We start from the raw sequence: 26958 nt of genomic DNA, 5'->3' as shown, positions 1-26958 counted from the left end.
GCAGGCAGCCGAGTTTCTCGCAAAAAGAGAGCAAAGCCATCCAAGGATGAGAAACTTCAGCTGGCCAAGAAGCCAAGCGATCTGCATTGCTAGACCACCCTGAAATGCCCCCTTCTCCTTCCACACGTGTTGGGGAATGAGAGCCAGTAAGTCTGTCAGCCAACTAGCCCCGGTGACGGCTCAGGGCAATCAGCGTATAGGCGGCCTCCTCCATCTCCTCCCGCTCCTGACGGGCACGCTCCGCCTGCATGAGCTCAACCTCGTCCTGGAAGGCCCGGACTCCCTCTTCCTTCTCGTTTTGGAGGCTATCGACCTCCCGCAACGCTGCCGTGTGGGCGCGCTCCATAGCAGCCAGGTCCGCCTGGAGCTCATCGTTGTAGGCCACGACCCGGCCGTTGTGGGCCACGGTGCAGTCCCTGATTGGCATTCTGCACACGCCCTATCTCCTCCAGGTGGTGCTCCGCTAAGCCCAGTACCTCGCGCCGCAAGCGAGCCAGTTCTTCATCTTTCTCTGCGATCTGCTCTCCCATGCGATGGTTGTGCACTGCCAACATATTATTCAGACCATCGCGCCACTCCACCGTCTGCTGGGTGGCTTCGGCCTCTTGGCGCGCCGCATCCCTCTCGTTGCGCAATGCGAGGTTTTCCTGCGCGACCACCTCGCGCTGTTCTCTGACCTCGACCAGGCCGCGAACCAACTGCTCGTGGGCCTTTTTATGACCCGCGATCTTTGCCTCCAGGACGGCAACCTTCTCCAGATGCTGGCGACGCTCCTCGGCGAGCGCGTCCTCGGCAGCTTTCTGGTATTCTGCCTCCTGGATCTCGGCCTCCGTGTAGGGAATTTGGTCGCCGCTGTCGGAAGCAGAATGAGGGACCAACGGGTCGGACATTTGAGCGTCGTCGTCACTATCGTCACCATCAGACAAATCCATGTCGTCTGACGCAATCGAATGCTCGCTAGCTGCTCGCGAGCTGTTGGCGTTGTTAACGGGGGGCTTGGGTGGCCGGCTGGATGGTCCCGCGCCGTCGGCATCCTCGTGGGCGGGACCAGAGTTGCCATCCTCGGGTGCTTTGCTTGAGGCTTCGGCAGCTTTTTTGGCCTCATAACGTTCAAAGAACGTTGTGAGGCTGTAGTCTTTGGCCCTAAACTTGGGCAGATCCTCGTGCCGTACGCGAGGCTCCATTGCTCTCATGGGCGACATGTCTTGCTTCAGATCTGCAGGCAAAACATTAGCAATCATGTATGTACATGGGAAATAAACCCGGGAAGGAGGGGCAAGGGGGTGACCAACCGATTCCTTTCAAAATACCAAAGTGCTTATTACGATAAATTCCTGGCCCATTTGATCCCCGTGGGAAGGAAATCTCCATCAGGTTTCTGAAGCCAGAGGTGATCAATTGCTTGGTTTCTTCGACGTAGCGCCGTTTAGCCTCGGTTTGGCTAATCTTTGGGTTCAGAATGTGAGGGTGGTCTGTTCCCAAAGTTAAGCGCCAGCGAATTTCCTCGTCGACGAGGACGTGGATCAAGCGCCTTTTGTCGTACTCGTCCCTCTTCCGGTTCTCACGATTGAACTTTAGACGGGTGTCGCAATAATAGTCGACGATACGAGCTACTGCGTTGGCTCCGTCAAGCGAGGCGTGGCCAAGAACAGCGGTGACGTCCTCGGCGACGGTATGGGTGAGCAGACGGTGCTGTTGGGTACGGTGCAACGCCTGGAAGATGACGATCACATTTCTCTTTGCCAAAGAAAGGTTGAAGTGCTGAGGGGATGGTCGAGGGGTAAACATGATGGTTTGCTCGATCGATCCAGGGATGACTTGGAATGAATCCCCAATGAAGCCGCTGGGCAGGATAATGGATTTGTAGCGGCTATCATCGCGAGTTCTTTCAGCCATCTTGAAAGGAATTGATGAGGTGACTGTGACTGTGTCAGATTGGGAGAACGATGAGATGAAAGACGAAATTCGTCGGCGGCGATACCGATGAAATCAAGTTGAATGTGATGAAACACAGATGCTGGATTGCTCAAGTCAGAGACTTTTTTCCCTCTGTGCTGTTGCAACGTGGGAGGAAAACCAAGTAGTGTGCTGTCCTCTGTGTGAAGGTGGGGGAATGTGTGGGAGGAAAGGAACTGAACTGCTCAAGTCGATTAAAGAATCTTTGGTGGTTGCAATGTGGGAGGAAGCACAATCCCAAATCAGTTCTTACTTTTGGTGCTTGATTGTTGGTATGGCACGTCGGGCTGATGTGTTATAGGATTGAATACAAGCTGATTATTGTGGAGCTGGGTATGCAGCAGAGCCATTGGCCAATCAGCGTGAGCTTAAGGCAAGGCGGGGGAGCTTAGGGCAGCTCAGTACCTACGAGAGCAGGCTTATGTATCTAGATTACAGCGATTTTCGTCAAGGTGGTGTGGCGTGATGACTCAGCAGTGATGCGCACCAGTCTGAATTAAAGGATCCCAGACTTGATGTGAAGATGGACATTGGCCCTCCGTTTACTCACACAGGTGGAAGGTGATAGTTCAGATTCTAGCTACCTACCTAAGTACACAGTAGGTAGCACTGGGCCTCTCCGATTCCGAACTCTTAATGTGTGGACAGTGTTCTAGGGAAGTGGCCTCACTAGAGTATGGACACAGTAATGTGGCGACGATAGGATTACTTTTTGTTCATTTGTTCATTTTTTTTCTCGTTCTTTTCGCTAGCAGATAGGCCTAGTTATCCAAGTTTCAGCAGCTCCCGCCGGGATGCTACGCTTGATTGATCAGTCTATCATGCATGCTGGTCTGAATCAAAGGATCTTTGACTGGCAACGTGGTACGGAGTATAGCCCTTTATAACTAATAATCAATACAAGTGATGATTCGGACCTCGTGCCGTCAAGATTGGCCCCATGGCATCCTCCACTCGGCCTGGCCTTCGTGATTCCCGGCACAACTTTCCGGGTGCGGCCAGTGTTCTAGAGACGTAGCAACCTTCAGAATGTCTGTTCCCCATGATGCGGAGTTGGGTAGTGTACTTTTCGTCTTTTTTCCTTCGCATTCTTACGTTTACTCTCATACGGACTTTGACTACTCCGACCATGACTGTTACTGAGGCCCTGCTGCATCTCTCTCTTTCTCTCGGCGTGTGGGTATGTCTGCTCGTGCGGCGCGCATTATCGAATTTCACGTATTCGAAGCTGACTGTTATGGACAAAAGCCAAGGTGACACACAGTACGGACAAAACTTATGTCATCACGCCTGCCTATCCCAGGGCACAATTGGGATTCTACCGCATACGATGAGTGTAGTGATATTATGGCAACATAGCACACTTCCTAGAAGGGTTGCGAAATGCCAATTACCCAAAAGCCTGAGCTGACGTAAAGCAAGCCCAATTGGAAGCAAGAACAGGCTGTCAATTGCCTGCCAATTGCCCCTAGCAACAGACCTGGCATTAGATTAATGAGAACAATGGTACTTGACACAGGCTTTGTAGGCACCTAACACAAAAGCCACAGTTCGAATCCGGGTCGTTGCAAATGAAGAGACTGATGATTTTTTTCGGTTCACTTTTTCTAACTAAACTTGATGACCACTCCCGTTCTAGAATTCAGCTACGATATCGCAAGGCAAATATGAAAAGATAAAGCGCAAGACTACGACAGATTTATCGCCACACGATACTAATTCTCATACTAATGCCCTTTCATGGGAATAGGGCTGTATGTATGTGAAACTATCAGGCGGCACCAATGTAGGCGTAATGCTTATGCGATGGCAATAAGAAATTATAGCTTGCCTTTGTATGACCTGTGAATATCCATAAGTAACAGGCATCTGACATGGGTTGTTTGGTTAGCTACGATACGTAGGAAGCAAAAATAATAAAAAGTTGGGTGCTATCTGAGAACCTTTTGAGGGACGCCTCGTACCGTAGAGAGTGGCTAAGTCTCTAGGATACTAACCCTGGTTTGGGATCCTCTCAGAATCGCGGGCCTGGTCCTAATCAGGGACCTGAGCCATCACTATAACACGAAGTAAGCTCCCTCTATGGAGAGGTCGATTAATGGGGCAGGAGGGCCAACTCCCTATCCCAAGACAAACCTCGGCTACAGATCATTTGATCCAGAACCGGACGCACTACCGTTAAGCCATGCGACCACCCTGATGAAAAGCGGCAATTATTTCGCTATATAACCCTGGGCTGGGGACGATTGGTCAGTACCCACACCACTCCTTCAATTTCGACTCAACACCACACCGGGTCAATGCCAGATACCTTCAGGCTGTGTGATTTGATATTCTCAGATCTCGGCATTTTTTCACTTTCACTTCTTTTCTTCCATTAGATAACTCTAACATTGCAATCGACCTGGAGTGACATGCACTTATGACACACTACCCTCCCATCCTCTGATTTCCTCTACCGTCGACAGACCGTCACTCAAATACCGACTTACCTACCTACCTACCTAATCAACTAGAGATTCGTCTTGGGCTCACTGCCGCCCCCGCGAAACTTCCGCTGCACCTCGACCACCAGCACGAGCTGCTGCGCCGTGACCAGCAGCTCCATGTTCTCGTCGCAGATGGAGATGTCGAGGTCCATGCGCCCGCCCCGCGCCCGCTTTGTCGCGACGCGCGTGAAGACCCAGCGCAGCCCCTCACCGCCACCAGATCCACCGATCCGCCGCTTGAACTCGACGTCGAGCGTCACCGTCATGTTGAACACGTCGGCGCGCCGCAGCGCCGCCCGCGTGTGGTGCCGCAGCACGGCAGGCTCGCCCGGGTGGTCCGCGGCCCACGCCTCGAGCCGGCGGAAGTTGGCACGCGCGTCGTAGAGGCCGCCGTTGCGCAGGCCCGTGTCGGACAGCGAGGGAAGATGTCGGCCATGACGGCGAGGTACATGGCGTCCATGCGTCCGTCGTCGCCGGGCAGCAGCAGGCGGTTCCACGCGTCCGAGACGCCGTCGTGCGGGAACCCGCCCACGGGGTTCAGGACCAGCTGGTGCTGCGTCAGCGGCAGCGTCTCGCCGTCCATGATGGCCGGCAGCCAGTGGGGGTCGGGCCGGCCGGCCTCGACGGCGGCGAAGTCGGGCTTCGGGGCAGGTGGGTACGGCTGGTGGAGAAACCAGCCGTCGGTGGTGGGAACGGAGGGGCCGACGGGTTTGGTGAGGTCGGTGGCTACCACGAGGGCCAGGACCCGCAGCTGGCCCTGCTGCGCGTACTGCGCCTGCAGGTGGCTCGTAAGGCGGCCGCGCTTGATCGGCGTGACCGTGACGGTACCTTCGGTGCACTCGCTGCCGCGTAGGAACTCGAGATGCATCTTCAGGATGTCCGGCTGGGCCGGGAGGGTTTCGGCGAGGTAGGTGGAGACGGCATGATGGATTAGGCCCGAGATGGCGGAACCGGCAAATGCTTGGAGGGACTTGTCAGTAAATGTGACCCCATCCAGCGCATGGCTCTCTCTTCGAACGTGAAAAACTTACTTGATCCTACCGTCCAATCGTTGTGCCAAGAAACCGTGTATGTACCAGGTTCAGTCTTCTTGAGGTTGTACTGCTCCCTTAATAGTTTGGCCATGTCTTCATAACAAAACGTGCGTAGACAAGTTTGGACTCTGTCACCGAAAAAGACTTGGATTCAAATTGCAAATCGCAGAAGATGGCTTTGACTTTTAATCAGATGCGTTGGATATGCACGCATGTATGAGGGGTTGTTGCCCAAGCATGCACCTGCAGGGGCCTGTTTGTCCACGGCCCATCTTCCAACCAATAACATGACACTGTCGTTCGAACTCTTACTTACTAGCAGTACCAACATTGTTTCAAGGGCGTGCTCTTCTCTGTCCTGTCAGCACTAATAACTGCCACGAATCAGAAGCTAATCAATGTTCATCCGGTACATCTGAATGTACGATTCGTATAACTGCTACGCTACTGTGTATTATTTATGCACGTGATAGCCCGTCGGTGTTAAGCCAATAGATTGATGTTAAGGATTAACCATTAATTGCGAAGACTTCTATCCTATAATGCGAGGTGAGGTCAAGATAACATTTTAACATAGAGTTCAAGTTGACGCTAATAAGGTCAAGTGGATCTATAGGATTATACACTTGATCTTGGGAGGTTTGGCGCATGTGATTGCGAAAGATCAGTCTGGGCGCAACACCGAACGCCGCTGACTGCCCCTCGCCTAGCTCTTCCCAATTCGTCAAAGAGACCATCAGCACGCATCTCGAAGTCTCGCAAAATGCTCCCCAAGCTAAGTACAACAGTTTTCAATGTCAAAGGGCCAGACTGGAGCAGATTTGGGTAAGCAATCCAGCCACGACCAAGATTGCTCTTGGCAATCTTCAATGCGAGTGGGCGTATGGGCGAAGATGACAAATTCAGTTATTGTTGAAAGGGAGACACAGCAAAACTACCGTCATGGGAAATTTCCAAGTAGGGATCATTATGACCAAGTTTCCATAATACTTCGAATGCGTGGAATAGTTGATACATTACTTCTGGACACATTTACTTGTCAATTTTCAGTAGGAGGTCCTACCTCCCTCCGTCAATCCATCTTAAATCCCGTAGTTCCCCAACGCCATGCTCTTTCTCAGGTAATTATCAAGTTCATTTCTGTTCAGTCACGTCCTATCAGTAATCGGACAACATGCTAGACTCAAGCGAACTACTTACAACAGCAAGAAACGCATATGTAAAATCATGTTGTTAGCGGTGGCCAACACGCCCTGCTTATATCCGATCAGACCCCGGCGGCGACGGTGTTACCGGAGGTTGTGGAGAATTTCCAAAAGGACGTCTCGTGGAAGAGGGTGTCCTCCTGGGAATATCTTCGTGATCCTCCACCGACCCAGCTAGGTGGCTCATACCTCGCAAGCCTGGGTCCTTGTCAAGTTCGGTAGTTCCTGTGTTGCTCGTTTGGGATTCTTCGGGTAAGTTGTTGGACCTAGTATCCTGGAAATTCTCGGGATAATCGACCAACACCCCGATATCGATTCTATCTGGTCCGGGAACGAAAGACATGCGTACTGGCGATGTGAGCGCCGTGGCTAGGTAGCTGTCACTGTCGTGTTTGGTCGAGGCGCCGCCGTCGATGGGGCTAGTCGTGACAGAGACACCCCCGGGGAGGATCATGGACTCGCGCGCCGCGACGGCGGGAGCGGGCCTCTTCCGTATCCACCGCGGTGGAGCTCATAGTATCTCGGCGGCCAGGAACGGGAGGATGTTGTTGTTGTTGTTGTTGTTGTTGTTGTTGTTGTTGTTGTTGTTGTTGTTGTTGTTGTTGTTGTTGTTGTTGTTGTTGTTGTTGGAAGAAGTAGTCTCCTTCGAGCTCAATGGGATGGATTGGCGCGTCGAGCTCAGTCCAACCCACAGGCCGGTCAAAGGCCCAAGGAAAACCGACAACCTCCGCGGCGTCGGGCTGCGGATGCCTGACTTCCAACTCCGTGGCGTACGGGTTGATCCACCGCCGCTTGCTGAAGCGACTCAGGACCGGGATGGGCTTCTTAAACCAGATGCGCCGGAACGCTGTGAAACTGAGGAAGGCGGCCACCACGCCGCAAGGAAGCCCAACCCCCACCGCCACTCTCCAGTCCTGCGATGCTGATGATTCCTTGTCCGCCGCATCTGTGGGGTCCGAGGTGTTGGTCGTCGGGGGCCGCGCAGTTTCGTAGTGTTGGAACACCTCTGCCGCTGAATACGTGGGTAGAGGGGCGACCGAGGATGTCACGACCGATGTGGGAAACGTGCCTGTTGGCTGGGGTGCTGGGGTCGCCAAGGGGATGAGAGCTTCTTTGCTGGGGAAGCGGATCATGTAGGAGCCCGATGGTGTCAGGTTGGATTGTGCTATGCCGATCTCACTGTTCTCTTGGTCGAAGACCACGTCTAGGTACGCAGGCTACGGTTAGCTGCTCTGATTTTCTCTTGATGATGATGATGCGCAGAAGCTCACATGCTGAACGAATGAATGCCTCGCCAAGACCAAAGGTAGACCCCCCTTTGACGATGCCGAACTGGCATATGGGGGTTTGGGAATTGTTGAACATGTCCTTCGAAACGCTCTGCGGATCAAGGTCGTTCGGTAGCACTAATGCCGACATGGAGATGTTGATCATGGGTCCGTTCGAAGCCGCCGACGTGCCATCTGCTGCTGATGAGAACACGAACGAGAAATACACAGGGCTGTTGCCCATATGACAAGGTATCGTCGCTTTCTCCTCGCGCGACGGGTCGGCCGTGGCCCCGACCTCGCGGTAGATGCCCTCCACCAGGTCGCTCGGGAGCCAGATCTGGCTCGAGCCCATGGCGATCTCCACGAGCAGCGGCTGGGTGCCGCAGTCCAGCACGTCGGTGCCCGTAACGCTCACAGCCCGGACGGCGCTCAGCTGAACGCCGAGGCCGCCGCCGTCCTTCGTCTCGTCGAGCTGGAGCGGATATGTCTCGAGGCGCGTCAGGGTGCCGTGGAACTTCTGTGTGTCGATCCCTCCGAACAACAAGGATCCGGCTTTTCCAGCTGTAATTAATCGCTCCAATTAGTCAATCGGCCCCTCGATCTGACTCCAGAAGAGAAGTAATCATGAAATCGTAAAAGCATCAATCAACCTAGGAGAAAGAACAAGAAGATCCTCACATACGTACCCAGATCGCCCAACCATACGCTATAAGCACTCGTCGTAGCCAGCCCCGCCGCCGCGAACGCCGCCGTCAGGGAGGGTCGCGAAGTGTTGTCGGTCTTCATGATGCCACCCAAGCCGGCCCAAGTGTGGTCTCTAGAGTTCCACGAGTTGGCGCTGAAGGAGACATCTGTCACTTTGGCGTTGCCTACCTGCCAGGTGTCGGCAAAGAATTGGCCGTACTGGCTCTTGGGATCTACCAGACTGTATTTCTCTTTGCCCTCGGAACTGCTGGAAGCGGTAGACTCATCTGGATGTATTCGTGTAAGTTACTTTGTTGTCAGCCCAGCTACTCATATCATGACGCATCATTCCGAAGTTCAGGGGTGGGCGCGGGGCGGTGTTTGTCTCACAGGTACCATGCGGGCAGCCGTCGCCGTCGCATGGCGGCAAGGAACTATTATACAATGACACAAAGCTCAAAGTAGTGGAACTTATCCCCAGCTCGATCTTCTGCTGCGGCGTCCCGATGCCGAATTCGGCCGTGTAGGTCAGTTTGGGCCGGCGAGGCGAATGCTCAACTCGTTCGTCGTCGTACCGCCAGCGGCGTTGGCTCGTCGGTCTCGAGTGGATTGAGGTTGTTCGACCGGCGGGATGATGGTGTGCAGATCCTGCACTCTTTGCCGCGCTTGACTGACGGCAAAGAGAATGGCTGCGACAAGCGATGTTCGCATCACGTTGCCACTGATTTGAGGTAAGAAAGAGGGTAGCTACATGTAGGGCGGGGGGGAGTTTTGGCGATCGACTGTAATATGGTTGGGCGTTGCGTCTCGCTAAGCAAATAGGAGTGCTAATTTACCAAATGATCAAAAAGTCGAGTCCTTCAGTGAACAAATGTTCTGGGTTCTGGTGGAACCAGACACTTGAGCACAGATCTTGAAACATGGCATGGCTAGTGATAGAAGGAGTGGAGAGTGGGCATACGGGTTCTAACGGGCTTCGATCTGGGTACTGTAGATACGATCTCTGTGACAACCAACCCAAGATGGCAGGTTATTGGTGTGTGTTCAGCAATGGTCGAGCATGATCTGAGTAGCGCATGATTTTCATGCTGCAGTCTGCAGCCATAATCTAAATAAGCCGGCATCATGGCAAGCAAATGTCGTCCCCGGCTTATTACTCACGGTTGGTCTGTCACTGGGGTCTTTATGCATACCCTTCGCCAGGACGCATGGTTTGGTCAACACGTGTGTGACTGTCAACTAGCCAGTCACATCATGATTGAGAGTATGTAAGGATTTTTTGGCTGGCCTGCTCCTAGCGTGGCAAGCAAGGATATGTAGCAAATACGTCTGAGCCACCCCCAACCCCTCGAGATACATCGAGGCAAATCCATGGGCGTCGGTAGTGCGGTCCGGACATTCTTGATACGAGTGTTTGCTTGATCCTAAGCCCCGAAATCATGCGGTTGGCGGGTTTTGATTACGATGTCATCCCACCTCCAACTTTAGAGATCAGCGATGAACTCGCCGCAGAAACCAGGGTTTCTAGGGAAGGCAGTATTGACTTTTCTGAGATGATCCAAACAACTGTTATCCCCAAACCTGCCGATTTATCGGAGGTTATATTTGAGAAAGATGGCTATTAACTTGTAGCCTACGATAAAAGTCAATGGCGAAGAATGTAACTTTGCCCCTTTTCACGTAGCGTGCCATTGATTGTCAGACAATACATGCCCGGGACTTCGAAAGCACCCGCCACGCAGTACAGCTAACCAAACACATCATCGTCATATCATGAGGGCAGTGGCTGTATCAGAACTGCCTTCCCCGTCTTCGCAGACTGTCTCGCAGCATCCAAGATCTGCATCACAACCATATTCGTATCCAGTGACGTCAAATCACCCTCATCCTTCACGGTCCCATCCAGAACACCGATCAGGTAAGTCAGAGGATCGCTTCTTTCCTTCGGCAACGCAGGGCCGGCTCGGCCGTGCCCAGACTTGCATCCACTCTCCTGATCACGTTGTCAGACCCCAATGTCGTCACGCTCGCATTGGTCCCGTAGACCTCCATGTCCTTCCGGTTATAGGACCAGTCCCACGACGGCATCAGCACGGCCTGGCTTCCATTGTAGCGCAGCACCACCGTGGCGTCATCGTCCACCTTTGGGTACTCTTCGGGTCGGTCCGTCTGCGCGACCGCCATGACGCTCTCGGGCGCCACACCGCTCTGCATCACCGTCACCAAGTCGGCGCCGTAGCAACCGAAATCAAAAAGGGCGCCCGCCCCGTTCTGGACCGGATCCGTCAGCCACGGCAGCCACTCGGGCCCGACGCCGATCTCCGCAGGTCCCTGGTGCCCGTCGTGCACCACGACCTTGCGGATCGTGCCCAGCGAGCCGTTCCGGGCCGCCGCGAGCGCGGCCGCGTTGCTGGCGTACCACGTCGTCTCGTAGTTGACCAGCACGTGCACCTTCCCGTTGCTCTTGCGAGCTGTCTCACGGATCGCCAGCGCGTCCTCCATCGTGGTCGACAGCGGCTTCTCCACCATGGACGAGATGCCGTACTTGGCGGCGGCCTCGATGACGCGGCGGTGGTCGAGGATGGTGGTGTACACCAGCACCGCGTCGGGATGCTGGTCCTGCAGCATCTGGTCCAGGTCCGTGTGGAACAGCTCCGAGCTTAGGTTGTAGCTGGACGCGTACTCCTGGGACAGCGCCTTGTCCGGCTCCGCGATGGCTACCAGTTGCACGTCGGTCCTCTTCAGTAAGCCGGGGAGGAGGCCGGCGACGTGTCCGTGGACTAGGCCGGCGATGGCCACACGTTTCGGCGCTTTGCTCTTGTCCCCGGTGACTGTTGATGCACATAAAGAAGCGCATCGGAGGGCCGCGAAGCCCAGCAAAGTTGTTGTGAACCACATCCTAAAAAGCCTTCCAAACGTTTTCTGAGATCTGAGAGGGAGTCTCGGAGAATGTGTTGATGATTTCTTGCAAGTAAGTATCTACCGACACCACAGCAATCGTGGGAGCGGGGTTCAAGTAATAGTAGTATACTGAGCTTAAGATGAGGCATATACTTGCCGAGTTAGGCAGGTGTTTAGTTATTTAGAGTTTCGGCATGTATTTCCCCTGAATTAGACGATCCACGACTAATGCACAGGGTCACATCACACCATGTTTAAAAAGCCTCATCCAATTCTGATTTAGTTGGCACTACTCTGCGATGGAGGCCACGGCACTTGAGTAAGTCAAGTCTAGACCTGGCTTTATTGGAAGATGTCTGGCCAAGGACAGCGTATCGTTCTTCTCATTCCATGGGTTGGAGGCAGCTTGAATCCCATACTGTAGTAAGTCCCCACTTCCCGGCAGCAAGATTTCGAGAGATGTAAACCAGTCTAGGATACTATAATATATTCAGGTTGCTTACTTGGGCCTCCTGGTTAGCACCATTTCAGTGTATCAGCCCGACGGGAGCAATGTCAACAAAGAATGAGGCCCAAAAGACCCTGAGTTCGCCTCTTCCGCCACAGATGAGAGACTCATTCATCTTGACGTCAAATAAGAAAGGCGATTCTAAGAGCATGTTCTACCATTAAAAAAGAACGAACGGGGTAACAGACACTTTCGCGCCCCATCTCTGGTTCTTGGATGTATTCTGGCAACGACATGAAAGGCCATGATACGCGCAGTCCGGCTAAGCACTCCTCGAGTGACAACAACGTAGAACATTATCCCTGACTGCATACAAGTCATCATGAGCAGGGAGTGACCCATAAACACAAGCTGAATCATGGTATTTCTTTTACTACTAGAAGGGAACGTCTGTCAGTCAAGCTTACCCTCAGCTCTTTGTTCTTTAATAGACAGAAAAATACACATGAGATTGTTCGCCAAAACAAAACACCAACATGCAACGACAAACTCCAAATAGAGAATCTCTTCTTACCCGCTATGTTCGGTATCTTGTCAACGAAAACGCGTTCGGCCATCCTACCGTTGCGATCGATGCCACTTCAGGGGCCAGCTCAAGCAGCGAGGATTCTGTAGCGGTTGTCAAACGGGACAAGAAGGAATCCGGCGACAAAACAAAGTCAGAAAAGATCGCCATTGAATCTGAAGAGAGCCCACATGAATGTTGCTCCCGTCCGGCCCACGGGCCGCAGTTCGAGGAGAGTATTCTGTCGGCCGTAGGCGACCTCATCGACTCGCAGCTCCGCGCCGAGGTCCCCAAGCTCGTCGAAAAGGCAGTGCACGAGGCGCTGCAGGACGCCGCGAAAGAGGAGATAAACAAGTACGTCGCGGTAGTCCACCCGACCCAGAGGAAGGGGATATGGTGAAGGTCATCACGAGCCGTCTCAAGGAGCTCGACGAGGACACGCTCGAGAGTGTGTTTATGCAGCGGTCGATGGTGGAGATCTTGAAGCGCCTCGTGAAGAGGGCCGAGAGCGACATGGAGCTGATGGAGTGGGAAAAGATCTAGTGAATAGCTAAAGCTATCAGATCATGGAAAAGAAAATGAATGAACCTTGTCGCCAGTCCTTTTTGGTTTAGACCTTCGCTACGGATTTCCCGGATAAAGGGCCAACTTTATAGGTCCTTTGTCACGGAGTCTCTAGTGAAAAGAAGACCAAATAACTATCCAAGCGGACAGCCATGAATGGCATTGCGACAAACCTGGCATCAAGGTCTTTGTGACACCTTCCTGAAGGGCGCTCTCAAAGGCTCCCTTTACATTGTATACATTTACCTCGCTTTAGTGCTGCTCATATAATTACACCCTAATGTTCTCACCAGAAAGTAACTCTTCATCCTCATCAACCACCACATCCATAACGATAGGAAAGGTAAGTCAAAGGTAAGTCCAGCACAGCGATACACTTGTGATTTGATAGACTCAAACTCAAAGACAACTTGAAAAATGTCAACAGCTCCAGGCACAAGTCAAGAGAGAAGAATCAAATTTCAGGTTTATTTGCTGTTCTTCGATTTACAACAACACTTACCACGTCCGTCCAAAGAAAGCAACATGGCGACCATTTCCTCTTCGTCGATATACTATCCGATCCGGCACGTTTTCGGGGTAAGCAAAGCCAAACACGATACCGAGTGCAGTGCCATGAAGGAGGCATTCGCTAAGCTCGACGATGCTGCTGCTGCTGCCGGTGCTGCGAATGGCGCAGCCACCCCGGCCGCATTGGGTACTGCTATCGATGATGAGAACAAGGGCGAGGTCAAGGTCAAGACCGAATACATGAAGGAGTTAAAGGAGATAAAGGAGAGAATAGCCAATGCTATGAGAATAGCAGACGACCTGCTCGCATCAGATGATTTTATCATCAAGGACGAGAACGAGGACAAGGAAAAGGACGAATGCGCCGTTGTTGATGAAAAGGACGACGCATCCAGCTATGATGGCAGCCGCGACGAGTATCTCCACGATTTCGATTACGACGACGATGCCTCGTGCTGGCCCGCGCCCCTGCGACCTATGAGACCCCGCCCCGCTGCCGCCGACGAGTACAAGGCCCTCGCCTCCACGAGCCCCTACGACGATGAGTCGGGCCACCACCAGACGACAAGAGGCAGCAGCGACACGATCGCAGACCGACGAGGAAGAGCCGGCCTCCGCATCAAGGCACCCGCCCCTGCCGCCGTCGACGCCTGCATGGCCGCCTTCGAAGCCAAGTACGGAAGGTCTCTCACTATTAGAAAGCCAGCTGCCGCCGCATTGCCCAAGTCCCGGCAGCACCACGAGCGGCGGGCCCAGAGACAGCAAGCAGCAAGCGCCGCCACGACCGCCCTGGCCGCTACTGCTACAGGAGAAGAGTCCGTGCGGGAGGCGCTGAAGCGGATGGACCGAGCGATGCTGAGTATCCAGGACTCGGTCGCCCGCTGGGAGGCCGAGATGATGCTGGAAGGTGCTGATGAGGACGAGGGCGCTGAACATGTCTTCGCGTCTGGTGTTCACGCCCCTCCGTCGCCCTCCCTTGCTAGCTCCTCCCCTGCTAGCAACGAGTAGAGCAGTGATCTGCTCAAGGTAAGGGAGCTCATATGCCGGGTCTGTGGTTGGACTGGACCTCCATGATTGGAAAGCTGACAAAGAAAATGAGTTATCTAAGTATCTGAGGCATGAGGTAGGGACACGGCGTTATTTCTCTTTTCCCTATGCCACGGCAAGACGGAAAACGAAACCCCTCATCAGTGAGGTAGGATGACCCCCCCCCCCCCCTTCCCCCCAAAAGTACTAGAGTTACTTGTTTAATTGATGTTTCTGCAATAAAACGAAGAAAAGAAAAGCAAAGAAGTTGAGTGGTTTAACACATAGACTGCCTTGTCCAAGTGAAAAGAAAGGATGCTGCACTGAAAAGAGCCCTTTTAGGTGCCACAGCCGACGGCCTGTGGCAGTGTGCGGGGTCCGAGCAGTACGCCAGGTAATCAATCACTGAAGGGCTTGAGGGTGCAGCCAAATTACTGAGAATCGCCGCTCACCACTCACTTCTAGGACATTATCATCAAATCGAATGCAAAGAACCTATATACCATGAATTTCCCATCTACTCAACTACTACTCAACATCCATCGTAAACCATTTATATGTACTGGGTGTACTCTCATACGTAAAACCTCATTCGCCCCGGCGCCCGACTCCGGATAGAAAAGGGGACCGGCACTTCCTCTCTCTCTCTGTGTGTTCCTGCTTCGCCTCACATATCGTCCAGTCCTTCGTAGGTAGTAATGAAGTTCCGCAACAACAATGCCAAAAAACGCCGACCGAGGAGGCATCTCCTGGTTTTTTGCCGATCTATGCAGCATAATCGATCGATATGTGCAAAACAAGAAAGCAACAGAAGAGCATATAATACACAGCACAATGATGGCCTTTGATCCACGAAGACCTTCCAAGAACTCCCAAAGAACATTGCAATATGACCATGCAGGACGCTTGTGCGCCGCCGGATATGACCACTAGACATCATCTCGCGCTTTCGTCGTGTCTCGATGCCGCTCGCCTCTAGATGCTGCGTTGCTGTAAAAATGTCTCCCATCTCCTTTCTTCTAGCCCTCCTTCCAATCAATCATATATGTTGCTTCAAGGAGGGCCGACTTGTTTGCCGCCACAATCGGGGATCTTGACACCGTCCTTCAGCTTGCGGTCGACCGACATCAGACCCCAATGATCTTCCCACTCCTTACCGGGCTCATCGAAGGAGATCTTCCACGGCTCGTCGAACATCTCGAACCAGAAGTAGTTGGTGCCGTTGGCGAGCGCCTGACAGACCCAATCCTCCATGAACTGGTTCATCTGGCTGATGCCCGCGACCGATGCGTCGGGGCAGTCCGTCTTCGTATCCGTGCCGCAGTCAGTGCCTCCTTGAGAAGGCCAGCCCGTCTCGGAAATGATGTTCTTGGACTTGTCGCTCTTGAAGTAGGCACCGTTATTGTTATTCCAGAAGCTGTACGTCCAGCTGGCCGCATCCTTAGCATTGATACCACCGAAGAACGGGTGAATGTTGGCCATGACGTAATCAGACACCTTGGCCAGCTCCGAATCCCACTTGTCCCCCAAGTCGCTCGTGGCGACCGGGAGGCTCATGCCCTTGCTGGTGAGGTTGGTGCGAACAGAGTCCAAGAGGGTGCCTAGCTCGCTGGCTGTCATCTGTTTACGGAACAGAATCTCGTTGGCAACAATCAGGCCCTTGAATGGCTTATCGCCGAACTCGTCCAGGATGTCCCACATTTGTGACAGCTGTCTCGCATTCGTGGTTTTGTTGTTGTCCTGCCAAACGCCCAACCAAATCTTGATGTCCTGGTCCAGCTTGAGTTGTCTCAGAGCGTGGATCGTCATTTGCGTCTGATTGCAGTCTGTTCCGTAGAGGCGAATCGTGTTGGTAAGCTGGCTCAGGACAGCGACATCGCGCGTGACGTTGTTCTGCGAAGGAGGGTCGCCGACGCAGTCGGGATATTGTGTGTTCAAAGGAGTGTAGTCGACGCCTGGGAAGACCTTGTGGAGATCCGGGTTGTTCATCAACTTCTTGATCTCAGCCGAGTTAATGTCCAGGTCGCCGTTTTCTGATGCGTCTTGGCTAGCACTCTTTCCACCGCTGGAACTGCCTTTTCTGTTGGCAAGGATACCTCCGACCACACCGCCTGCAACAGCACCAAGCACGATGATTGCGAAAATTGTGATGATGCACCACCTCCGACGTTTCCTACTGGCGGCCTCGGCCTTCATGAAATCGGACTGTTCCTTGGCCCCTCTTCCAGTAGCACCCAGGTCATATCCTGCGGCAGCATCTCCAGCCTTGGTGTTGACCGGATTGTAGTTGGCCTTGTTCTTGCCCATCATAGCACCTGCAGCAGCACCTCCGGCCACGGCTCCGACTGCGGAGTTCCGATTGCTTCCGTTTCCGCTCGAATTACCGAGACTTAACATGCTACCTCGAGTCGGGCGACGATAATCAAGACCGTCATCGCCGTCGTCCATAATCTCGTTAGGATTAACTACACCCAGGCGAGGGTCTAACCGCTGTCCGTACGCAGCTTGGGGGTCTCGAAAAGGGTCACTGGCATAACTCTGCATGCTCCGGCTCGGCGTACTGCGCCCTGAATGATAAGCCGAGGGGGTAAGGCCGCCGGCGGCGTTCTGGTAGTCCATACCGCGCGCGCCACCGTAGGCGTCGGGGCGCGCAGCCGCTGACGGGTCGTAGCCGTGCGCATGGTTTTGATCGTATGCGTTGTCATAGCCATAAGGCGTCTGATCATACGAGTTGTTGTTGTAGGCTTGGCCTGAATGTTGGGACTGGCCATATTGTTGGTCGTAGCCCTGCTGGCCGTAGTATCCCTGGCCACCACTCATGGCGGCGAGTCCACTGCCGGCACCTGGTGCGATGTTGGAAGGAGGCGCGTGACCGTGTGAATTCGTCTCTTGACCCCAGCCAGACCGGGTGCTGTTCTCTCTATGAGGTGGCGGTTTCGGCGGACCGTTCGACGACTGTGTGGCGGCGTAAGCACTTCCTACAGCGGTTCCAGTCCCTGCGCCAGCGATTGCACTATTTCCGTAGTTACGACTGTTTCTTCGTCCCTCTCTGGAGTGGCTGGAGGTAGAGTCTTGGTGGCCACCAGGTCGATGTACGCCGCGGGCTGCTGTTGTTGAGCGAACCGGAGATGTTTGAGCTTGGTCTCGGTAGGTGGAAGGCGGTTCGTCTTGGTAATATCGAGGCCGCGACGGCTCTCGGCGTGGATGTTGTTGATGGGGAGAGAGTGAGTTGCCGGTGGGTATTGATTTTGGGGAGAATGGCTGTATGGATCGTTTGGATTGTCCAAGGGGGCGTGCTCGCCTCCGTCAGACCCAAACGAGTAGCGACGATCCATAGTCGTCGCAGCTCAGCCAACTCGTGCCAAATACAAGCAGCGACAGGGCCCCCTCTGGTGGGTTCCGCGGAATGTACAGGTTGGGGGGATTGGAATGGTAATGGTACCCTCGGGTAAATTACTCGACCAGCAAAAGCAGGCAGGGCAAGACAAGACGACTCGAAGAGTTGTCGGTAGGGATGAATTGAGTTTCGAGTGGGATTGGTGGCGGGTTTGCTGGATACCACCACGGCTTAGACGGTCCTGCGACGGATAGCGACAAGAAAAGAGTGGACAGGCCCGAATCCGCTTACTCGCCTCCGTAGGTACAGCACGCAAACGAGTGAATAATTGCAGGTGAGCAGCGACGGCAGCAGTATTCAAGTGAGGCGTCAGGCATGCGCGGTGTTGATGTTAGAGATTCAACTAGGGTCGACCAGGCAGGCAGGCTGGATGGTGGATGGTGAGACAAACAAGTCGGGAGCAATCAATCAATTCTTAGTGCGAGCCCCCAAGCCCCCGGGCGTAAATGCAAAATAATGAATGCGGTCCGACTCGAAACAATGGAGGATATATTGGGCGGTGGAATCCTCCCTTGAGAAAGTCAAGATTTACCCAGCACGATTGAAGCAACCTGAGTCAATAGAAGTTGTCTGTCTCTCCAAATGATCGGCATTCAAGAGTTGGGACAGTGTTCGAGGGGGCGTCTGCGCTGGTTTGTGTATGTATGCTCGTGATGAAACGGCTCCAAACAGCTCTGGTGGAGAGAGAGGGTGGGCAGATTTTCGATTCGAGGAGTGGTACAAGCGGACAAAGAGATGGAACTGGCGCCTTTTCCTTTCTCAGTGCATTGCGGCTTCCCAGCTCGTACTGGTGGACTCCCTGTTCTTCGTGTTCTAAGAAAAGATGCCTGCAATCGCGGTCGTGCAGTCGCAGTCAGGAAGGGCTTGAGGGGGGACACAGAATAATCAGCTCTTTGTTTTCTGGGGGGCGGCTCGCCTCTTCGTTTCTTGTCGCAGCTGAGCCGCCAGGTACTGAGTGTTTTGTTATCTTTTTTTTCTCTGGCTCGCTCACTACTTGCTACTCGGGAGGTGGTCGGTCATGGGTGCCTTTCTCACCGAGGTTTAGTGTCATCGTATTAGCGAATCCGGTTCCTGGATCAATTGCTGCTACTCCAGCAACCAAGCTTTTCCGCCGATCATCAACCAAATCCAACCACCCAAGAGACGCAGAATTCCATGTAGTCATGAGGTCAGGCCATCTTCTTTTCCGCTTGTGGGGTGCATCAAAACGGTCGGTCTCCCGCCATTTTATTTAATTACAGTTGTTGAAAATGTCAGTATTGATACACTACAATGATGGATGTGATTCTCGGTCGGAAAGCTTGTCAGGTTACGTTGTGGAGAATAGTGGCTAAAGATGTACATAGCGATACGGTTTACGCTGTGGCCACAGCCTGGCTGCCTCTTTTGGCATAGGGCACTTTTAAGGTACTGTCTGTCACGGGCCGTCTCCTTGCCAGTTTGCATGCTACGTTTGACTTCGGTCTTCCAGTGCCACCCGAAGACCACCCCATTCACTCATCGAGCAAATGACTGCTCACTGCTCCACGATGACGATTCGCGATAGCCAATATCTATTTTGATTCCATACAGTCGCAGGGGTGCTGACACCCACGATAGAGTTGACCACTTGGTGCACAGTACTTGCCCAAGCGCCTGCTTGGCCCTGTCGTTGGCTGAGAAACCAGGGCAGGTTGGCAACCTACCCCAAGTCATTTCAAATGTTCGCTCAATGATCAGCCAGCCCCCCCTGGCAGCCTGCGAGCCTGGTCCAATCCGTGCAAGGTCCAGCTGTCTTATATAAGTTCTTATGTGCATGGTATGGTAACCTTCGCACCGGAAATAGGTGCTGCATTCGCAAATTCCCATTTCACTTTCAATTGATCTTGCTTCCAACGTTACACTGCTCTGGGTCCCGGAATATGCAGCTCGCGAACTGGGTGTGAACCCCTTTTAATTTCTTCCCATCCAGTACTCCGTACCTACCTACGTAATTCACTGGCGGATTCGGCCTCTGCCCCGATTCAATTCGTACCTCTTTCTGTACGCTAGAAGCCGTCGCCATCATCAATACGGAACCCCGGCACGGCCAAATGAATCCGCCCTTTCTTCCTCTCTGGCCCGTGGTGCCCCGCGTTACATCATGCCGGGATGAAGCATGTTGATGGTGCCAAGTCTTTCTGTTTTTGGAGTCTTTGCGGCCGTTAGCGGGCCCCGTTTTTCCGCAGTCGTCCATGCAGTAATCTAATCGGAGGTTTATTCCTTTGATGAGTTGCAACGTTGATATCGACGCAATCTTGGATCAATCCCGGGCTGGATGCTGCCTTCATTTGCGCTTCCCTGGCATGGGTTGCCATTTGCCAACATTTTTACGACGAGCTTCTGATACTGCGATGTTATGCAATAAACCATATCAAGTGCTTACTGACCCAGGACTGCAGAACGAGTCCCCCTAAATACGAACGGTGCTTATGGCTTCTAGTAGTAGCATGCGTGGCGCACTATTTGGTATGTAAGATAAATACACTAACCTTACGGGCGTCCCGATGCCATGGTTGTGGGGTGTGCGTTTTTTACTTGATCTGCGAAGAGCGAACAGGAGTGGATGATACAAACAACAACAACACGAATGAATCCTTTACATTCCTTCAAACGAAGCGAATACGCAATATCAAACAAACGCGAACGGGTTATCGAATCTCCTACTGTTGCCGTTGCCGTCGCGGACCTGATGACACTTCTCATGTGTGCGAGTGCGTTCCAGTGTCTCTGACTCGGGCAAGCAAAGCAAAGTACCCCAAGAGTCTGCGTGGATCCCGTACAGCCACACTCCGTTCGATGCCAATAATTCCAATTGCTTGCTTTTCCCATCGTTTCCAATCCCGATCCCAAGCAACGGCGCGCATTGCCCACACACGCTATCTGCATTGACGTGTGCTGTAGATATGATTCAGGCTGGACCAAACGGGACGGCTTGTCACAGAGCACCGACTAGTGCAATTTACGTGCATTCCTTCTTTATCTGACTGGTATGGAATAGGAGATTGCCGCCAGAGACTTCCCTACCTTCAAATCTACAGCCTGTGCACACCTGAACAAGTGTCTCTTCTCAAGAAACATACCCCGTAATAGACGTCGTCAGTCAACACAACAAGTTTCAAGCGAACTACGATTACGACGTGGTTAATAACTACTATGTTGAAAGCCTCACCGAACGAGATAAAATCGTTCCGTTCGCCGTGGACAAAACAAAACACGTATCGCTCGGCTCTGGAACAGTTGTCCGCCCGCTTAAGCCGGCGATTCCGGTGAGAGCGTTGAAAGAGCTGACAACTTCCATGCCTCAGCACTCACCAGACTGATTTTACCGATGCAGTACCACAGCCACATTGGATGGCAAGCGGGAACGCTATAATGCCCGTATGCCCGGCAATCCTTCCAAACTACCAGACTTCAGTTCCATTCGAGTTATTGGAGATGATCTACGTGTCCCCTCTCGGGTAGTTGCACCGTAGATCGAGGAGAGCAAGGCGATGTGACGAGAGGAGACACCAACGAGATTGGCGGATGCCATGTCATATTCAACCTCCCACGAGATTCTGGCGTATCACGGCAGGTGAGTCGCGTCGTACATGTTCCGTGGATTCCGTGATGGAGTTATCCTTCCCTTTGCTTGCGTTTCATACCACATCATTGGCGAGCTTCTCTTGCATGCGTATGCCTCTCGAAGGCCTATCGGTCTTTCGCACATCAAGATACGGGCCCAACGGAATCAGACATGCGTGCGTCCGATTGCCTTTGACTATGCTTGACAGTGCTTCTTCTTCTACTTCTTCTGTCTATGATCTGTCGGTGACGGTGACCGGTTGCCTGTAGCCAGCCAGTCGGATTCGGAGCTTCTGTGCGTCCCCCCTAATCTACGCCAAAAGCAAAGCAACGCGTCCGTGTAAGGTCAATGGGAGCTGGCAAGTCGCCAGCCAACGGAAAAGCTTACTGATCCTACCACCAGCAACTTGCATGCAGGACACGCAGTCTTATCCCTTATCCCCGGGACCGCAACCCGGACAAGGGTGGGGTAAGGAACGAGCGACGAGCGAGAGATGCCTTTAAGTTCAGGAGATGCAGCCAGCTTACAATTTCCTTCCAATTTCTCACTTCAATCGCAGCTATTCCGGGAGTTGAGTAAGCTCTTGCTTCACGTACTTCATCGTCATACATACATCAGACTAGTCCTTCAACAAGACCCCTTCAATCCATCTCCCAGTCAGTAGTCGTCGCCATGGACTCCACGGCCGCAGCAGACAATGGCAAGCTCTCCAACCTACCCCAACAGCACAAATTCGTGACGGGGCACAACGAAGAGGGCAAGGCCGTCGTGCACAGCCACGAGGACATCGAGTGGCGCGCCTACGACGAGAACCGCCTGGCCTTCAGCGTCGTGTACACGACGTCGGCCTCGCCGCCGGACCTGAACGGCGACAAGGACGTGCTCATCCACCAGGGCGTCATGGAGTCCGGGAAGCTCGGGCTCGTGAACCCGGGCGGCAGCGTGCTGCGCTACGTCGACTTCGAGCCGGGCTACCGCTGCGGCATGCACCGCACGCAGAGCCTGGACTACGGCATCGTCATGGAGGGGAACATCCAGATGGTGCTCGACAGCGGCGAGACCCACGACCTGAAGCGCGGCGACATCGCGATCCAGCGCGCCACGCAGCACCAGTGGGTCAACAAGAGCCAGACCGAGTGGGCGCGCATGCTGTTCGTGCTGCAGGAGTGCGCGCCCCTCTACGTGGGCGGGCAGGAGTTCGGCGAGGATCTGGGAACGCACTCGGAGCTTCCGGCCAGTCGCAAGCCGTAGGCCGTGGAAGAAGAAGGGTGGTTACAATGGAATTGGCCACCTACGTAGCCAATCTATGCTCAGCGAAGACAAAGAAAGCTGAAAGGGACATGGCGTGTTTACTGTACACAATGGCCTAGGATATACAATACTACCTTGTTAGCTAGGACTGCTGTACCTTTGTCGGTTCGTAGAAGGAGCCAGAAAAGTAGACATATATAATCGCACCTCAACGGGCAGATACGAAACAGGGGTAGTAGACCTCTAAGAACATTTCAAGACAAATCAAGTAAGTTTCAAGATCATCGCTATCAACGAAATCATTACTACAGAAACTTTAGCAAGTGAACAGCAAACAGCAAAACAGAAAACCACATCAGGGAGACCACCACCACCACCCTCCTCCGCGACTTCCAGCAGCAGTCATGGCGCCCTTCCCGTGCGGCCACTCCGTCAACCAGCAGCGCGTCGCCCGCATGCTGGAAGTGCTCCCCTTCCCCGCCAGCAAGAAGAAGCTCTGCGCCGACTGCCGCACCAAGACGTCCGCCGCCATCCTCGAGATCCTCAACAAGATCAACGACGCCCGCATGAACAACAACAACAGCAACAGCAGCAACACCACGCCGACACCTTCTTCTGCCACGCCTACCACCCCAGGTAGTAGTAGAACCACCCCCAAACGTCCTCCTCCCGCCACCCCCAGCCTCCTCCCCATCAACAGCACCACCGAGCGCAGCGCCTGGCTCGCCTACCTCCTCGACCGCCTCCTCGCCCACCGCCGCGCCCTAACCAAGACCGACGGCAAAGAAGCCTGGATGGCGTCCCACCTCGGCGAATGGGCCCGCGTCGCCTTCCTCTGCGTCGGCGATGACGACGACCTGAAAGCCATCTGCGACCACACGGTCCGCCCCAAGCACGGGAGTGCGGCCGAGGAGGAGGTCCCTAGAGCTCTGGCGCGCGCCGCCCTGGTCGCCTACGACGTCGACCGGCCCAACGAGCCGGCCGCGCACCGCATCGTCGCGGGGCTGAATGATTTTATCGTGGCTGCGGGTAGGAGCGCGGACGAGGTGCGCAATTTCGGACAGGTGCGCGCGGTGTTTGCGAGTGCGGCAGCGCTCAGGCACTTGGCGTCCGAGGTCTCGACGGGGGCGACGGTGCTGTATGATCTGTTCGACGACTTCGAGCGGGAGGCGACGCCGGCTTCGCGGCGGGGAAGTCTGACTGGTGGCAGTGGTGGTGGGAGTTTGAGTCGGACTGGGAGTCGAAGGGTTGCGTCGGGGCTGTCGGCGCGCCTGCCGCGGACACCGCGGACGCCTTTGTGAGTGAAGAGAGATAGTTAGAGGAGGGTCGAGAAGAAGAAGCAGGGAAGTAGAGGTGAGTAAATGATGTACTTAGGGATGGTTATGCGTTATTTGCTTATTTGTGGTGAATTTCGATCTCAACGTACTAATTGCATCTATAATCTGAGGTAAGTAAAGACATGTTCAGCAGCATGAGTACCTGAAGTGACGCATCCTACTGCTTACCTAGTGCTTATTGGCCTCTAACAGGTACAGTATTTGATGTTCCTTAATAATAAATTGTTTACCACACCTGAAGTGCGTTGCTCGGAAGTTGGTTTGCGTTCCTACGGCGGACTTCCCATCTTGATTGGCATCACCGTCAAAACCGAAGCATGATCTACGTGCGAAACTCAGGTTGGTGTGTATGCGCAATCTGTATTACTCGTACAATGCGTATTCTCTATCCTGCTCGTCCAGTATCTATCCTCCATTCTTTCGTGGCAACATCTTGCAACATTATCCCCCATCCCAAAGACCAAGGTAGTAATCAGTAAATGGTGTTCCCTGTCTCCCTCGAATGCCCATGAAGCCAAGGACTCCCCATTAGTTGGCAGGGAAGTGGAAGAGTGCCCGGCCCGTCTCATCACCGAAGATCGTTCTCTCAAGAGGTGCATAGATTTGTGAATCGGTGCCGTATGCAAAGTTCGCAATCTCGGAGAAAACGTTGAACAGCCCTGGGAAAATCTTAGAGGTATGTTCCCCTTCCGTCATGAGCTCATTGATCGAAAAGGCGACGCGAAGCAGCGCTGCCTCAGAGTTCTCAACCGCATGTTGGCGAAGTCCATCGAGGTCGAAGAAGTCGCCCAGCTCGAACATTCGGGTCAAGGCTCTAACGGATAAATCCTTCTCTAGGTCGGTTGGAACTATCAAGACGTTAGCAATGTAATAGCAGCAGGGAGAATGGGCACATACTCTTGCCTGTGTAGATGTACAGGGCCGCGACCCCGCAAAGGTTTGTGCCTCAATTCTCAATCTTCACATAGATAGGAAGTCTCGCAGTTCCTACGCGGCGGGCCAGGTCCTTATCCAGATTTGACTGGAACATCTCCTCGCTACTTGGTTGTGTCGCACTCTTGAAGCAGACGGTCGCATTCGTTCTTGTAGAACGCATGGCTGGAATCGAGGAAGACGGGCTCTAACACCTCAAAGTATAGCTTCTCGTCTTCGTTTTCTTCGTCGGAGTTGTGCAGAGACTCGAGCATAGTAGTGCAGCTCCGCTGATGTTCAATCTGCCGAATGCATACATGGCGGCCTTCCCAACTTCATGGATCGGTCTCCCAATCAGCTGTGGCTCGAACATCTCCCAGGCGCAGGCACCCCAAGCATGTCCATGGTTGCAGAGGCATACTCTTTTCTAGGCCTAGTGCTCGCACAGTTTGAGTGAGATGAGTTAAACCTCATCTTGATCCTTCGTTTAGGGATCATCTTTCTTGGCCCCAGTCGTCGCAATCGCCACAAGATTACCAGCAATATCACCACATCTACGTTTCGGCCGGCTGGTTCCTCGTGCTCCAAAGACTGGAATACTCCTCGTGTGCGGTCCCCGCAGTGAAGTTGTGTTGAAGGGACGGAAGGATGAGGTACATCTCTGAATGGGGATGTGCGCAAGGAAATGCCCAAGTAGCGGTATGAAGCACGTCCGGTACCTGCGCCATGCTCGAACCGCTCCCGATACTCTGTCGATCAGATCTGTGATTCTGTTCTTGATGAGTGTTGGGTCCCACCACTAACACACGCTTATCCCACCAAGTGCCTAGTGGGGGTCGCAGGATACTATCCTGTCGCTCGCGGTACTGCTCCTGGACGATGTGGTCTGGCGCCTGTGTAGTGACGGCTTGTCTCGCCTTCTGCTCAACGACACACCACTTCCTTTCCTTCTACATCAAACATCTGAGCTCACCACACCACAACGATCGTCACGCTCGATTGCTAGGAATACAGGCCTTTTTCAGCCCCTTCGTCTAGCCTTGGCATCCAGTGACACGTAGGACGAAGCACGTCCGGTACCTGCATAGGCGGCGGCCTGACCGAAGCTAATGCCATACTCATTCACCGGTAGTACATTCGGCAGATGAGTTGTTACACAGTCCCTAGCGGATCCCGACTTCCATGGCCACCGTCCTGCTGTCAAGATGTACCAACATCCTGACTAGGCGGCATGCGTCGGTCGATAGAACTGTTCTCGCTGCTAGTGGGATCGGTCTGGTATCCTACCGGCTCCCCTGGGCTCCCGCTGCGGCCGGATCCTGTAGCTACCCTGTAGCTACCCTGCAGCTATCCTGTGGCTACCGTCTCGTACGACCGGTGGTTGCTGGGCATAGGGTAAACGTTCCTATCGGCAGCAGGGTGACCACTCAGTTGTGACTCCGAGTAGTTGCGTGGAACCCTGTTGCAGCTGTTGGTGTTGCCATTCCCACCATAACCATAAGCTCCGTCATAACCCTCGACATAACTGTCGCGGTTTCCGCTGTCCATGGCCGGTCCGCGAGGATCCAAAATGGCGCTCTCTGATCGGTGAACGGTCGAAGAGGGTCGCGCACCCTCCTCGAACCGCTCCAGGTTCTCTCTGTCGATCAGATCTGATCATTAGTGCTGCCAGCTGTTGATTGATGACGGCACCCTGCTCGAACCGCCCCAGGTACTCTCAGGGGGCGGCACGCTTGGCCCGCTTCGACGGGGTCTTGGTGCCCTCGCCGCCAGCAGCCTTGCGCTTGCCAGCAGAGGAGCCGCCGTGAGTGGAGACAGCAGG

The 26958-nt window shown here is 53.7% G+C and overlaps 10 protein-coding genes across 10 annotated transcripts; 4 read left to right on the top strand and 6 right to left on the bottom strand.

The window, feature by feature from the left end:
* Window positions 1-163: 163 nt before the first annotated feature.
* Window positions 164-1896, bottom strand: PG994_005108 (uncharacterized protein; the record flags this gene model as incomplete). Its single annotated transcript, XM_066856517.1, has 3 exons — window positions 164-439; window positions 477-1216; window positions 1293-1896. The coding sequence occupies 3 exons, from the start codon at window positions 1894-1896 to the stop codon at window positions 164-166; spliced, it is 1620 nt and encodes a 539-aa protein (XP_066718684.1).
* A 2572-nt stretch (window positions 1897-4468) lies between these two features.
* Window positions 4469-5570, bottom strand: PG994_005107 (uncharacterized protein; the record flags this gene model as incomplete). The annotated part of the gene is made up of 3 exons (XM_066856516.1): window positions 4469-4795; window positions 4819-5405; window positions 5477-5570. 3 exons carry the CDS (start codon window positions 5568-5570, stop codon window positions 4469-4471), a joined length of 1008 nt encoding a protein of 335 aa, XP_066718683.1.
* A 1533-nt stretch (window positions 5571-7103) lies between these two features.
* Window positions 7104-9350, bottom strand: PG994_005106 (uncharacterized protein; the record flags this gene model as incomplete). Its single annotated transcript, XM_066856515.1, has 4 exons — window positions 7104-7888; window positions 7956-8516; window positions 8642-8926; window positions 9215-9350. 4 exons carry the CDS (start codon window positions 9348-9350, stop codon window positions 7104-7106), a joined length of 1767 nt encoding a protein of 588 aa, XP_066718682.1.
* Window positions 9351-10562: 1212 nt separating this feature from the next.
* On the bottom strand, window positions 10563-11537 carry PG994_005105 (uncharacterized protein; the record flags this gene model as incomplete). The annotated part of the gene is made up of 1 exon (XM_066856514.1): window positions 10563-11537. One exon carries the CDS (start codon window positions 11535-11537, stop codon window positions 10563-10565), a length of 975 nt encoding a protein of 324 aa, XP_066718681.1.
* Window positions 11538-12524: 987 nt separating this feature from the next.
* Window positions 12525-13096, top strand: PG994_005104 (uncharacterized protein; the record flags this gene model as incomplete). Its single annotated transcript, XM_066856513.1, is given in 2 exon segments — window positions 12525-12907; window positions 12922-13096. The coding sequence occupies 2 exon segments, from the start codon at window positions 12525-12527 to the stop codon at window positions 13094-13096; spliced, it is 558 nt and encodes a 185-aa protein (XP_066718680.1).
* A 546-nt stretch (window positions 13097-13642) lies between these two features.
* On the top strand, window positions 13643-14635 carry PG994_005103 (uncharacterized protein; the record flags this gene model as incomplete). Its single annotated transcript, XM_066856512.1, has 1 exon — window positions 13643-14635. One exon carries the CDS (start codon window positions 13643-13645, stop codon window positions 14633-14635), a length of 993 nt encoding a protein of 330 aa, XP_066718679.1.
* A 1071-nt stretch (window positions 14636-15706) lies between these two features.
* PG994_005102 (endo-beta-1-3-glucanase) lies at window positions 15707-17988 on the bottom strand (the record flags this gene model as incomplete). Its single annotated transcript, XM_066856511.1, has 2 exons — window positions 15707-17608; window positions 17683-17988. The coding sequence occupies 2 exons, from the start codon at window positions 17986-17988 to the stop codon at window positions 15707-15709; spliced, it is 2208 nt and encodes a 735-aa protein (XP_066718678.1).
* Window positions 17989-22308: 4320 nt separating this feature from the next.
* Window positions 22309-22887, top strand: PG994_005101 (uncharacterized protein; the record flags this gene model as incomplete). Its single annotated transcript, XM_066856510.1, has 1 exon — window positions 22309-22887. The coding sequence occupies one exon, from the start codon at window positions 22309-22311 to the stop codon at window positions 22885-22887; it is 579 nt and encodes a 192-aa protein (XP_066718677.1).
* Window positions 22888-23291: 404 nt separating this feature from the next.
* On the top strand, window positions 23292-24188 carry PG994_005100 (uncharacterized protein; the record flags this gene model as incomplete). Its single annotated transcript, XM_066856509.1, has 1 exon — window positions 23292-24188. One exon carries the CDS (start codon window positions 23292-23294, stop codon window positions 24186-24188), a length of 897 nt encoding a protein of 298 aa, XP_066718676.1.
* Window positions 24189-24752: 564 nt separating this feature from the next.
* On the bottom strand, window positions 24753-25411 carry PG994_005099 (cullulin 3 protein; the record flags this gene model as incomplete). The annotated part of the gene is made up of 2 exons (XM_066856508.1): window positions 24753-25072; window positions 25294-25411. 2 exons carry the CDS (start codon window positions 25409-25411, stop codon window positions 24753-24755), a joined length of 438 nt encoding a protein of 145 aa, XP_066718675.1.
* Window positions 25412-26958: the final 1547 nt, after the last annotated feature.

The sequence above is a fragment of the Apiospora phragmitis genome (genome assembly GCF_038363925.1).
Source record: "Apiospora phragmitis strain CBS 135458 chromosome Unknown utg000005l:1.0-4161743.0:1.0-4166827.0, whole genome shotgun sequence".
In the NCBI taxonomy this organism is placed as follows: domain Eukaryota; kingdom Fungi; phylum Ascomycota; class Sordariomycetes; order Amphisphaeriales; family Apiosporaceae; genus Apiospora; species Apiospora phragmitis.
Note: the sequence above shows the minus strand (reverse complement) of the source record. Positions and strands in the feature narration are given on the sequence as shown.